We start from the raw sequence: 15,474 nt of genomic DNA on the forward strand, positions 1-15,474 counted from the left end.
TCCATACATCCTCTGAAATCTGGGCAGAGGTTTCCAAACCTCAGTTCCTGATATGTATGCACTGACATGTTCAACATCACTTGGAAACTGACAAGTCTTGCAGCTTCCACCGTTTGAAGCAACAGCTGAACTGTACCTTGGCCCCTTTGAGTCATGACTGGATTGGCTGGGATGCAGGGCACCAATTCCCTATGCTGCACACAGCAAAGGGATCCTGGTCTGGCCCACAAGACCATTTTTTCTGCCTAAACCTCCAGACTTGTGATAGGAGGGGCTGCCACAGATCTCTGACTTGCCCTGGAGACATTTTCCCCATTATCTTGGTGATTAACATTTGGCTGCTCATTACTTATGCAAATTTCTGCAGCCAGCTTGAATTTCTCCTCAGAAAATGGGATTTTCTTTTTTATGGCCTCATCCAGCTGCAAATTTTCTGAACTTTTATGCTCCATTTCCCTTTTAAAACTGAATGCCTTTAACAGCATCCAAGTCATCTCTTCAATGCTTTCCTGCTTAGAAATTTCTTCTTCCAGATACCCTAAATAATCTCTCTCAAGTTCAAAGTTCCACAAATCTCCAGGGCAGGGGCAAAAATCCACCAGTCTCTTTGCTAAAACATAACAACAGTCACCTTTGCTCCCGTTCCCAACAAGTTCCTCATCTCCACCTGAGACTGCTTTAACCTGGATTTCATTGTCTATATCATTATCAGCATTTTTGTCAAAACCATTCAACAAGTTTCTAGGAAGTTTCAAACTTTCCCATATTTTCTGTCTTCTTCTGAGCCCTCCAAACTGTTCCAACCTTTGCCTGTTACGCAATTCCAAAGTTGCTGCCATATTTTCAGGTATCTTTTCAGCAGCACCGAACTCTACCAGTACCAATGTACTGTATTAGTTCTTTTTCATGCTGCTGATAAAGACATATCCAAGACTAGGCAATTTACAAAAGACAGGTTTAATGGACTTAGAATTCCACACGGCTGGTGAGGCCTCACAATCATGGCAGAGGCACAAGTCACATCTTACATGGATGACAGCAGACAGAGAGAGAGCTTGTACAAGGAAACTCCACTTTTGAAAACCATCAGCTCTTGTGAGACTTATTCATTACCACGAGAACAGCATGGGAAAGATCTGCCCCCATGATTCAATTACCTTCCACCAAGTCCCTCCGACAACACGTAGGAATTCAAGATGAGATTTGAGTGGGGACACAGCCAAACCATATCACTTGATATAATGCACATTCTGATTCAGTGAATATGTGGTGGAAGACAGTGTTTGTAGTTCTAACAAGCTTCCAGGTTATGATTTTCCTGCTGGTTAAAAGACGACACATTGAATAGCTCAGTCCATAACAGGGAAGGACCTTTCCTCATCTGCGTTCCCCAGGGGCTGGGGCCTAGCACAGCTAGAGACCATGGACCAGGAATCTCTTTGAGTCACCAGGTTTATTTACCCCAACTGGATGAAACATCCAACTGTGCTTCTCAACAATGAAAAATATTGGAAAACCCTGTCCCAGAGTTCTAGCCATCTAATCTCACCTATTTCCAGGTCTTGTATTCCCACCTGTATATTTGTTAAGTGGGTATCTCATAGGCATCACATTCACTGTATTTATCTAGAACTTAACTCACAATATTGTCTATAGGACTGTTGCTTTTCTTGTATACTCTATCTTTGTCATGACACTATCATTCTCCCAGTTAATAAAGGAGTAAATATGGTTATCTTACACCACTCTCTTTTCTCACATCCAATCAATAGACAAGTCTTTTTTTTTTTTTTTTTGAGGGGTCATTTCTCATTGTGTTTCCTTCTCTCTATTTTTGAAATGTGCTATAGTGTCGATCACATACTATGTTCTCTGAAGCCAGTTTTGCCCCTCCCCACTGATCAACACATTTTCTTATTATTTGTCTTTTTTATAATTTGTGTTGTCAAATTCTTGGCATGCTTTGTGTTTTTTATTTTTTAATTGTAATTCTTGTGGGTACATAGCAGGTGTATATATTTATGGTGTACATGAAAGGTTTCAATATAGGAATGCCATATGTAATTGTAATAATCACATCATATAAAATGGGGTATCCACCCCTCAACTAATTCCATATTACTTCTTTAGTGATATTTCTGAGATAATCTGATCATGCTCCTTTCCTATTTGTAACCATCCTTTTTGCTTCAGTTAAAGTCTGAGTTCCACAGGGCAGAATGCATCTGGAATCTCTGGACATACTTTAGAGATGCTTCCAAGAAATTCAGCATGCCACTTCTATTTACAACTTCCTGTCCAGAACTTGGCCAGAGGGGCACACAAGGCTGCCAGGAAAACTGGAATATCTTTAACATCTTGGAAGTGTTTGTAAAGAGAAGCCTCTTCTTTTCTCTGATGGCTAAAAAGAAGCCAGAATGAATGAAAGAAGAGGATGTATCTTCAATCTCCAAGAGGAAATCCCACATTTGAGTGGCAAAACAAGAGAGAAGGATTGGCAATCCCCCATTCCAGCCTTGAGCTGTTCACTTGCATAGTTTTTCTTTTGTTTTCATTCTTTTATTTTCTTGTCTTTTCTTTTCCTCTTAAGAGGAAGAAAAACATTTCTTAAACCAATGTTATTGTGTACTTTCTATCACTCACAAATGAATCTAATCTGTACTAAAACAACAATAAGAGGCTGGTCTGTTCATCCCTTACTTACTTTCTTGCCATTCAACAGCCCTCACTTCTACTATACAATGAATTTTAGAAACAAAGACAGGTATCTGGCATTAGGGTTACTAATGTAGATATTTTTTGAGATGGAATCTCACTCTGTCACCCAGGCAGGAGTATAGTGACACTATCTCAGCTCACTGCAGCATCCACTTGCTGGATTCAAGCAATTCTCCTGCCTCAGTCACCCTAGTAGCTGGGATTACAAGAGTGCACCACAATGCCCGGCTAGTTTTTGTACTTTTAGTAGAGACGGGGTTTCATCATGTTGGCCAGGCTGATCTTGAATGCCTGACCTCTAATGATCCACCTACCTCAGCCTCCCAAAGTGCTGGGACTATAGGTGTGAGCCACTACGCCTGACTAAGGTTACTAGTATTAAATTAAATAAGAAAATATAGCCATAATGCTAAGTACATATTTTCTACTAAAGAGAGATTATCATATTTTGACAATGCTGGTTTAATAAAAGTTGTAGTTGGATGGAAACAGCTCTACACTTTACATTTTAACCCTGAGTCTTATTTAAATTTTAATCTCTGAGTCTTATTCCTTCTTATTTTCACATAGCACTCAGTGAATGAGGAGAGATGATAGAATTGAAGGACAGTTAATTTAGAAAACATCTAAAATAAACTAGCTATTTTTTGTAGAGGCATATATCTCATCTTTTTACTACTATGCTTTTGAGATTTAATTCTGATTTTTCTTTAGGAATTTGGATGTTTTCATATCAATTTAGCTTTTCCAGTGTAATCTTTGCTGTGAGATGACATATATAATAACAATACATATACCCACAGAGAATGATATGCATTTTGCCCTTTTGAAATAGAACAAAATTTTAGGATCATGGTTATCACTTAGGAAAAAACATTTAGGCTACACATAAAACCTAATTCTCCACTATAGTCTCAGGAGGCACCAGCAAAGGTCTGCAGCAGAGTCAATGACTTTGATGATTCTCACCCTATTTAAGATTTGCAGGAAAAGATACCCTAAATTTCAGAGATTTCAGGGGAAACATATTTTAGAATCTTTTCAAGTGTTTTAAGGGCTTTACAAAGAAACAACATTAAATAGAAGGAAGATTTATAATAGTTCTATCTTTATAATCCTCTGCTGATTCTATTCTTACCAATAAATAAAACAGGAGGCAAGTTAAGGACACAGAGGTCCATTTATTTGTGATAGACAGTGGGATATACAATAAAAAGAAAGATCTCTTGGTGTTTTAATAGACTAAAGGTAAGTCACTTCTTATAAAGGAATGATTTAATAACTGGCGGAAAATGTCATTTAATGCATATTAGATTGTTTGGTTATTAATAAGAAAGTAATTTATAAAAACAGATTGTCTCTAAGTTCTTGGGGTTAGGATTTCATTACATATTTCCATCTTTATCCTTTATCAGAAATGTAATCACTTGTTTATAAACTTAGGAAAACTTATACCTCTCCTTTTTATTGGATTTTTGTCTTGTTTCCATCTTTAAGTTTAAATTAAATTTCCATCTTTAAACTTCTGATAAGTAGAACAAACTGATTTTAAATTATGTAAATTAACAAAAACGTGTATATTGACATCAGTTGGACAAATGAATATAGAGTAGCTTATTAGAATATGTTCTTCCCTTACAAACAAGTGATGACAAGGAAAAATTTTGTAACAGAGAAAAATATTATTTGAATAAACATTTGCTGATATTTTATAACTCCCTAGAAGAGTCATACAGATTTTCCCTCAGCAGCTAGTCCTAACACAATACAGCATGAATTTATTTGAAAAGAAAATGTGAGGGCCTATGTGGAAATATCTCCATGAAGTTAGCCATATTCTCTGTTCCAGATGGAAACTATGGCCTGTGCCAACAGTGCTTTTTCTGCCCGAAATGCTCTTCTCTCTTTTCTGCCCATTCAAATGCCATGAACTGCTCAAGATTCACTTAATGTTTCCTTCTTCTTTATAAAGAATTTTTATACTCTTTTCCATTCCAAAAAAAAAAAAAAGATTTTACTCAATATTTATTATTTTTACTATTTTGGGTAGTTATTCATAATTATATTTTCAGTAATTGTCAGCAAAAAATAATCACTGAACTACCTTTTACAGAGACTCTTAGGATCAACACATAAATGTATGTAAACAAAGTGATTTAAAGACAAATACATATGTTCTGTGATACAATGGTTCTCCCATCTATCTAGAGAATTGAAAACTTATTAGACATTCTGATCCTAGAGCTCTGATAGGTACAATAACAAAATTCAAGTATGATACCTTGCGAATACATTTTGATTAATATTCAGGGTTGTCATTTGGTTGTGCTTTCTCTTTCAGTGCAAATATCTTTTTTTAAAAGTAGATGCATCATACATTGATTTAAAGATAGACCTTATATATGAAATAATTTTCTACAGCTATTATGCTATGAAGCATTATTTTAGTTGACAACATTTAAAAGAGAAGCCATCACATGTGAAAGCTGATCACTACTGCTTAGAGTACAGGTGGGAATTGTTCCCAAATGAGAACAAGTAAGGCATAGATGAGTAAGAAAATGAAAACTTTTAGAATATTTTTTCTAGATATTTTTCTGTGAAAAGAGAGAGAAGAGGCAAGTGGGTAAATATATTACCACAGACACATAAAGTTAGGAATAAAAGAAAAATAAGCTGTACCAAATTCCTCATCAAATGTTCCCCCTGTATAGCACAGAATGATAGCATAGTAATTTTGGTTATAGCTGGAGTTATTTATCTGAAATTGTTAATTTGCATTTGAAAAGAAGGAAGAGTGCTCCAGAAATTAATGAGCCCTGAAAGCAAGCTAGACACTCTTAAGACCTGAGGATAGAATTGGGAATGTATTTTGGTCCCTGCCCTCAAAAAATTCACAGTCTGAACTAGATGGAGAACTCAGACTGTGGCAACAGCCCTGGGATATGTGGCATTGGGACACGGAGGAAGCATCCTCACCGTGAAATCAGAGACTTCTTAGAGAATGTGAAATGAGTTAAACAGGAATTAGCCAAGCAAAGAGGTGGGATTCGCATTTTTCTCCCAGTCATTCAATGGAGGACATTTGGGTAGTCATTTCATTGAGGCTCAAATCACTTATCTTCTTGCAGGCATCCACCTAAAGTATTAGATGACCAACCTGACACATTCCCCCCACCACCCACGAAGAAGGCAAACATTATTTGCTGGTGATTTCCTCAAATTGTACTGATTTAGCAATTATATCTATTTTCCTTTCATTAGTAATATTTTACTTGTCATCACAATTATCTGCCAGTCATTTAAAAAAAATTCCTAGTAACATTACTTTCAGACTTTTGTACATATTTCCTAACTCCTGAACTAGGGAACACCCAGAGCTAATATCAGGACCAACTGTTGAAATCTTGCTTTATAACTAAAAGTTAACTTTAAGAAAGAATGCAACCTTTTTACATGTATTTGACATCAAAAACAAAGCCAACTGAGTCTAAACCTAGTTAGGAGTGTATGGAAAAAACAATGACTCAGAATTGATAATATATACAATATTATTATTTTTCCTTTCTTTTTTATATATATATACATACATATATACACATATATACATACATATATATGTGTGTATATATATGTGTGTGTGTGTATATATAGTACTTTAGGTTCTAGGGCACATGAGCAGATCATGCAGGATTGTTGCATAGGTACGTACAAGGCAATATTGTTTGCTGCCTCCATCCCCCCATCACCTATATCTGACATTTCTCCCCATGTTATCCCTTCCCAACCTCCCTACCCCCCACTGTCCTTCCCCTAGTACCTCCAAGAGACCCCGGTGTTTGATGCTCCCCTCCCTGTGTCCATGTGTTCTTATTGTTCAACATCCGCCTATGAGTGAGAACATGCAGTGTGTGATTTTCTGTTCTTGTGTCAGTTTGCTGAGAATGATGGTTTCCAGATCATCCATGTTGCTAGGACATGAACTCATCTTTTTTCATCGCTGCATAGTATTCCATGGTGTATATGTGCCACATTTTTATTTTTAAAGATATTTGAATAAAAGTATGATATGGCATTAGTAAGAGCAGAAGTGTCTAGGGAGAAAGCTCAATGACTTCTGGGAACCATGTGCATTTATGGAAAAAAATACTGCTAAAGTTCTCTAATGCTTTAAGACTAACTGATTTTACAGAGTGTCAGTATATACATAATGCAAATTACTTGTTTATTATAAAAAGCGGCAAAGTTCTAGTAAAATTCAACATAAATAAATACTTGTTTTATGGCTTTATTTCTATGTGATGACCCAAAATTTTAAATTCTAGGACCTTAGTCAAAGAAGTATCATAAAAGAGTAGCAAACGTTATACCAAGGGGTGATATCATCCCAAGGTGGGTGGGCAGAAATTTCCTGTTGAGTTGACAAAAAATATTATTTTTAAAGTAAATATGTAGAAAAAGTACATAAGAAAATACATGAAGTATTTGATATTACAATTTCATGGAAGTCAGCTACAAAAAAGTGTCTACAAAAGGTGCCTTAAGAGGCAACAATGAAAAACATTGTTGAAAAATACACATTACATTACACAATGCAAATGCATTACACAATGCAAATTCAGTTTTTCATGGGGCAAAGAAGCAAACCATTTACTTTTCCACTAGATGCTGGCAATTTGTTCTGTTTTACAACCTCCTCTTGAAGTAGGTAATATTTTCTAAGGAGATTGTTTGATCCCATAAAGTCTATGAGATCTTGAACACAATGTTTCCTTTTTACATGATAACACGGACAACTAAATAGAATTCAAATCTAAAATCATAGATAGATGTGACAGACAGGCAGATGTCATCTCAGTGCATGACATTGAAATATGCATTACGGATGTAAAACAAAGGCCAGAAATGATTCTATTCCCATGGTAGTTAAAATTTAGATACAGAGAAAAAGCTTGCATGAAAATCTAAAATACAAATTAGAAATAGATATCACAGATTCTCTGCTCCACAGTGATATCATGTTAAAAGTTGGGGTTTTGTTTCCCCACTACTAAACACACTGCTTTGGATGTAGCCATTGCTCCATACTTTGTTATAGAAGTTATATATAGAGATATTCAGGTAGAATGCCACAGGCTCTCTGAAACTAAAGAATCCAAACTTCATGCATGGAGCACCTGCATGGAAAACCATTTAAAACCATGGCTCAAATATAGGCACAATTTTTATGAACAGGAAGGTCATCTTAAGTGGAGGAAAACCTCACAGAACACAGAAACAAAATTTGTGGATTTACATATAGGAAAAAGTAGTTCACTTTGTCTAGGAGAGAGCAGAAGCCATTTTAGTTTTTACTAATTAAAATCAGTAAATATTTTCCTTCTGAGAAAGTCCTTATCACTAGGAATTTTTAAATTTAAGTGATGACCACCTGTTGAAGACATTGTTCAGAAATTCTAAAATTTATGTAGGATGTTGGATGGACCAGTTACCTCCACTGTAAGCCCAATCATTCTATGTTTCCAATGGTTGTATAATATTATCAGAAATATCTCAGGGTTTGGTTGTAATTCTTGGTTGGTTATGGCAAATGTATGTATGCACTCATGGAGAATTCTTCATTGCTTACATTGCAAATTCTTCCATTCAGGAAGCTTTTTCCAGAGACCTTCAAATTTTATGCAATTCCTAATTGTACCACTGAGGTGATTGCTTCTGTCCATCACATTGCCTATGAGGTATTAAGTAATACTTCCTTCTAAAAGCATCTTCAGTAAGGAGATTCTGAAAAAAATTTTAGAAATATACTATGATGGAGCTGCATTGTTTTACCACTGTTTCCTCTTCTGATAACATCTGAGGATTCAAAACTGCATTTACTGAAAATGTGTGTTGTTGCCATGCAATTGTTAGAATAGATTAATTTACTGGACAGCTCAGTCCATTTACACACTATGTTTGTTGCTAAACAGTTGGTTCTGTCTGGGAATTTCTGCCTTCACTTCAGAACCAGTTCTCTTGAGGAGTTACTCATCTCTCTTGGCCACTTACACAAGCAAAATAAAGCCACAGGCTATACCATCCACCTAATGAAAAAACAGACAAAACCTAAAACTCAAAAAATAAAAACATTATATTTCCACATATGTATATGCATACATATGAATTTATTTTCTGTAAGTACTGTTAATGCAAGTATAAAATTAATCCTATGGGAAAGGGTAGGAGACAAGTTTGGTGGGCAAATTAAGGAGGATCTAATAGATACGTTTCATAATAGAAGAAAAAGTAGAGATGTACCTTCTCCAAAATAATTTTCTGAAAACTTCCTGAGGAAACATGAGTAAAATATGTCATCTGTAAATTGGGACTAGTTTATTAGATTAGTTGAAACTGGAGAAATGCTAATGTCAATGTTCTCTTGATAAGTGATGGAAATGTATTAGTATATGATGATAATAAGAACTGGTCCTTGAGTTAAATAGCATAAAACTATGATATAATCTGCAACTTCATCACTTGGCTCTGATAAGCCTCATCTCTTCAGCTGAGCTCGGGGATCTCTGAGTAAAGTGTTCTATCCTCATCCTCAACAAATCTATTTTTCATTCCTTCTTTGTACCACAGTACATTCACCTTTAAAACATTTTGTAAATCTATCATCTGCCATTTAAATCTATGCAAATATCTGCATTTCTAGCTGATGGCAGGAAACCTAGCTCTTCTTCAAGCATCTTAACCTGAAAATATCTCAAACCAAATTCAATGTCCTCTTTTCCTCCAATTAGCAAAATCTTCTACTAGATTTCACTATTTCTTTTAAGAAACTACATTTTGAAGAAACATTCTCATATGGTCTCCAAGTTCTAAAACAATCAGCTTAAATTTGTATTCTAGTACTTCTGTCATTGTTTCTTTATATAACTCTTAAATAATTACTACCACCAATCCTATGACTAATTGTAATTTTGAGGTAAACACTACCTCTGAAGGATAAGAACTAATAGAGGTATTTTGAGTCAAGTTATAAAACTATTCCTGTAATAATAACTACTCAGTTATAATTAAATTATTTATTTCTAAATTTTAGCCATATTCCATTGTGAGGTGATGCTGTGGCTCCTCCATAATCTTGTAGTTGTATTAATGTAGCTAGCTCCACAGTTGTTGCTAGTACAATATAGTTTTAAATCATAAACTGTAATTTCTTTAACTGAATTTGACAGTCGCCATTTCCAAATCACATACTGTATACCTGTATCATTCCTTTCGAACAGGAATTCTCGTTATATATCATTTTGCCCCTATCTTACAAGGCCCAGCACAAGTACCAAGGCATCTTGATAGTTTTCCATCTTTATATTCCCTAAACTATTGCTAACTTTACTTTTTTCTTTTGTTGTTTGGCTCTTTTCAGTTTCTTCTAGACTCTAAGTTTTGAAATGGAAAAGGTGATATTCGTTCAATCATCCATAGCTAAATTGTACTAGCACAAAATTTTGTGCACAGAATTTCATGAATAAATCTTGTTCAATTGCTTATCCTTATACAGTAAACACATAATTGCTGTTTGACTTGCCTCAGTACACAGTTGTGTGGTTAAGGAAAGAAAAACTATATAGAAGAGGAAATATTTTTCAGGCCGTTCTCTAAATCAGCAGGGCAAACTTCTTGAAGTGTTGACTGGACAATGATTCTTCTATACATGAAACAATTTATTGTGATTTTCAGGCAAAAAGGGAACAATCATGTTATATATAGCAAATATTTTAAAAACAATATAGAATCTTGCTACATCTGCATGTAGTAAGTCATAATAATAGTAAAAATTTATTCCTAGAAATATAGTTTTCTTCAATATCTTACATAGAAAAATAGAGACAACATTAAAAAGGATTCCTCTCATCCTCCAAAACATACCAAAAGCAAAACCAGCAAGTTCTATACTAAAAAATTTTACTTAGGCTTTGAGGTAAACCAAGAAAATATTATATTTTTTATTATTATGACATCTGAAATGCACACATTCTGGTTTTGACACAGTGTGCCTTAGTTTATTCAAATAGCAATTACATGTTGATATTAACTTGTAAAGATAAAAAATTAAATGGTATGGTGAGAAAGTAATCAACTTAAATGAAATATTTTTGGCTGTTTCCCTGCTTTTGGAATTTATTCTGCAAGCTCTTCATAATATAATCACTTATCTGCATTTCAAAGAAAGCTGAACACTGACATTTTGTTCTTTATTTTATTAATATGATAATTAAAGCACAAAAGCCATAGAAGAATTGTTTCATAAAATAGCAGTATCCAAACCAAGTATGAAAGTTTTAAAAACTTTTTTGTAAATATTTTGTACATATTTTTGTTCTGCTGCTTTCATCTTATAATGCTTATTTACTAAATAAAGATGATAATTTTAGTGCTTTTTAAAACATAAAAGTACTAAAGTATCATCTGTAGGATTGTAAAAATATGCTAGAAATGCTAAAAATTTGTATAGTATAACATTACAGTGATCAAATTGTGTACTAGTAAGCAACAGAAACTCTTGTACATTGCTGATGGGAGTGTTAAAACATACAACAACTTTGGAAAACTGACAGTACCTACTAAAGTTAAACATACTCATTCCTATGCTACATTTAGCAATTCCCCTTCTAAAGAAAGTCTTGGACTTCAACTTAATGATCCAAAATGCATCCATGTATTCACAACAAAAGATGTTCAAAAATATTCATAACAATACTAAACAAAACCAAAGAAATTGCCAAATCAATAGGACAATAGATAAGTTAATTATGATGTATTCATATAATGGCATATCACACAGCAATGAGAATGAATAAGCTATTGCTACATGCAACAGTATGGATAAATCATATAAACATGATGCTTATAAAAATGAAGCAGACTCGGAGTATTTATATAAAGTTATAAAATGGAAAACACATTTTTTAATTGTAAGTTAGGAGAGTGATTACCTTTGGCCAAGGTGGTGCCTTGGAAAGGATTATGGTGGAGGAAGAGAGTGGGGTGAGTGCTTCTGTGACAATCACACTTCTACTTGTTGAACTGTGGTCTCTTCACTTGGGTGTGTTCCCTTTATAAAACTTTAACTAGAGGGAAATATATTATTTGTGCACTTTTGTCTGTGTATGTTGTATCTCAACAAAACTTTTTAAAAGTCTTTAAAGCCTATGAAATAAAAAGTCTGAACCAGTAAATTATTTACTTGTAAATATCAGTGGTATCTGTTGGTTGTTCTTGCCTCCAAATTGCCCTGGTAAGCTGTTTTCAAATTTAAAAATATATTAGGAATTAATGCCAATACTTTTTTTGTCTTTATCTTTTTTCCCGTTTCCTTTGTGCTCAATACATCAGGACTAGAATTAGAAAATAAATAATCATTCCAAGAAGACACTTATTGTACAAAATATTTCCAGTAGAGGGAGCTTCCTTTTTTTTCTATCGGAAATCTTCCTTTGAGGATCATCACTAAAAGTGAAAATGCTTAATTTTTTAAAAATATGATTAAAGTTCTTCATAGAGTGATGACCTACTCTCATCTAAGACTAGTTACAGATAGAGAAAAAATTTATTTGATTTGTGAAAGGAGAAAGAAAAATTTGACGAAGAACATAAGAAGTAAACTTTTGTATGTTGTATATCTTCTCAAAGATTTACATTTTTGAGTTACTCATAAAATTTATTACTAACCAAAATTATTTAACATTAATGAAGATAAATTCTTATAATCACAATCATCCATTTGAAATAGCTTTTCATAACTTTTAACAAAATTGAACAAAAATCAGGGGATCTAATGATGAAGATTATTTATCTCAGAACATATTTTAACAAATATCATAGTGAATTGCTATAATACAAATTTAACCTCATTGACCAAAGCATTTTGGTTTATGACTATAGCTTCCTAAATCTAAGTATCTATCAACTAGGCTAATCTGATTTCTTTGAAAAAAAAAAAAAAAAAAAAGCATTCTATCATCTAAGACATTAAGAAATATATTATAGGGAAATGATCAATTTAAATTTTCAAATGAAGTTTGTACTTCTTAACATAAAAATTTCATAAATATGAAAGCTCCACATAGTTTTAATTATTACAAATAAAATTTATGACAACTATAAAGTTACACAAATTTACTAAAACATATGAAAATGTTTTTCATTGAAATTACTTTGATTAAAAATGGCTTCTTATTTTGGGAAAAAAATCAATAATTTCAGAAATAACTATCACGATTAGCTACTGTTAAATATAGGCATATCAAAATAACATAACTTTCTATAAGGTTGTTTGAGATACAGTATTGAATTTTTTAATGGTAGCCCAAAGATGAAAAATTCAGCATAGCAATGAAGAATATTTACATACTTCAAGTAGAAATCAATATACATATAACTTAGTTACTCTAGCTATTTGACTTAAATACTCTTTCAAAAACCTTGCAAGCCATAAAAAATGGAAATCCTATGGCAATTAATTGTAACAGTAAAATTAAATTTATTTTGGTGGGTCAAAATTCTATATGAGCAGTACCTTATTTCTACACATTAATAACAGGGGTAACATTATCTGATCCTTTGCCTAGTTCTCTTAAACTCTTTAAATTATTTTTAAGCCTGCCAAATATGGCAGGATCGTGATAAGAAAATGACATGTCATAGAACAATTTTATAGTTTAATGGCTTTATTATAATATTACTTTCTTCAAGAGTATTCATTACATAGAACAGATCTAATAATCTATTTATGATTTTGCCTTCATGTATTACCTGAATTAGGTCATTAGAAAATAGTACTTGCTAGGCCTTTATTTTGATTCATTTAACTTACCTCTGAATATATCAACAATGTTTCGAGTTTCTCTCATCAGTGAATGACTATGGTCTACATTTCTGCTTTTAAAAAAGTAATGTCTCATTTCTAAATACTAAATGTTTTGTAACTTTCAGAAAGATGGTAATACCCAAATTACATAATTCACTTAGAAAAGGAAAACTTTAAAAGAAATTTGAGAAGGAAAACGTAGGCTTCTGAAATAATTTTTTTTTTTTCTCAGCTGCAAATAACGTAGGATGCCAGTTACTAAAATGCACTAATCAATGAAAAAGCAAATGACTAGGTCTCAATAGATAGACTGCTAGATAATTTAGATAGAAAACAATACGAGTAACTGGATTGTTTCAACAAGTCAATATACAATTGCAAATTTCCCTGTTTCATCAATAACAAGTGGTTGCAACATAATGCATAAGCATAATGAGTTCTCCAACTGTTAAATCCAAGCAGACTCACCTGAGTAACAATGCTGCTTCCCAGAGGTAAAATCCCGAAACTAATGTCCGAAAGTGTCTCACGTGGGCCATGATAAGGAGAGATATTCACGGTCCTGAAAATAGTCTTATCCAAGGCATGGGGAACCAGAAAGACAGAATGAAAATGTGCAATCTAACCCCGCGTGGTGTTGGTGTAGACAAACGGTTGGGAAGCTTCAGCACCCTAGACAGCTCCCCGCAGTACGCGGACCCGGTCTCAGCATAGAGAAGAAGAGTCACAGGGTTATAAATGTGCAGGTGATTTTTACAGTGAAATCACAAAAACGAGTGAGATGAAATGTCTGAAGTGCCTAGGCTCTGAGCAACAGTTCCCTAAAGCTCCAGCAGCACAGGAAGAATGTTCGTCCCTTCCTGACTGAGACCCAGGATTGGAGGAAGAAGAGCAGCAACAGCCGGAAAAAAGATGCCTCTGCACCTGCTCCTAGCGCCGCCCGCCGGAATCCCGCTCTCCACCTTGGGCTAAAACCCGAGACCCAGAGAGCGGCTAGGGAAGCGGGGGCGAGGCCGGACGACCCGGTCCTGCCGGCCAATCAGGACCGCACAGCGGGACGGAGTGACAGGCCATTTACGACGGTGGGCGGGGCTTAGCACTTCACCCTTTAACAAAACCCAAACAAACCAAACGGCAACTGGAGCGAGGTGGGCGGAAAAAGCCACCGGGAAAAGTCACGGTTTTGTGGATCAGGTAGTGTAACCCCGCAGGAGGGACGCATTAGTATTCCCTTCCGGGAAAAGGCACACTCCAGGTCTTCTTGGATGTGACACTGTCTCTTAGACCCTACACCGAAATACCAGAGTCAACAGTAAACCCAGACCCTAGCGCAGGTCTGGGGAAGAGAAGGCAACGTGGTGCATGAACGCCCGTGGAACGGAAGAACCAGCTGCTTCTAGAATCCTCTACAGCCCAGCTTCTGGCTAGGAAGCGCTGACTTTCCTTCAGTAATAGTAAGGGTTCTAAGAAGATGAAGGTGTGAAGCCTAAAGAGATGGCTGCTACAGACGCAAGCCTTCCAACCATTTTATTTTTTATTTTTTATTTTTATTTATTTATTTTTTGTCTTTCCTGTTTTACATCTTCACAGTAAGTTTAAGTGAGAAGGACGGATAGGTCACATGGTACCATAAAGTACATCTTTTCTCCACCATGTCAGCTTTTCTGTCCTTCTCTTTCTCTAATCTTTCCCCCCTCTCCTTCTCTGTCCCTCTTTCCCTCCTCTCCCACATTTAGTTACTTTGGGTCTTGGATGGAAGACTGGAAAAGAAAAATGTGTGTGTTGTGTTGTTTATGTATTTCGAAGTAATAGAATTTTTAAAAAATTAAAACTTCTTTGATCTTTATAGTGGCTTTTATTTACTATCAGCCATGATCAAAATGTTCACTCCTTGA

At 34.7% G+C, this 15,474-nt stretch overlaps 1 protein-coding gene across 2 annotated transcripts in view; it reads right to left on the reverse strand.

Annotated features, from left to right (window-relative positions):
• The window catches only part of GLRA3 (glycine receptor alpha 3), a 200,590-nt gene extending 186,000 nt beyond the window's left edge, over window positions 1–14,590 (reverse strand). Inside the window, exon 1 of one of the 2 annotated variants that reach the window (XM_017498540.2) lies at window positions 14,048–14,590. In XM_017498540.2, the coding sequence (XP_017354029.1) occupies window positions 14,048–14,118 (71 nt within the window). In that variant the 5' untranslated portion in view covers window positions 14,119–14,590. The remainder of the gene's footprint in view (window positions 1–14,047) is intronic. The other variant, XM_017498539.2, reaches the window with a different exon arrangement.
• Between the last annotated feature and the right edge of the window lie 884 nt (window positions 14,591–15,474).

This window comes from Cebus imitator, unplaced genomic scaffold (genome assembly GCF_001604975.1).
Source record: "Cebus imitator isolate Cc_AM_T3 unplaced genomic scaffold, Cebus_imitator-1.0 Scaffold243, whole genome shotgun sequence".
In the NCBI taxonomy this organism is placed as follows: Eukaryota; Metazoa; Chordata; class Mammalia; order Primates; family Cebidae; genus Cebus; species Cebus imitator.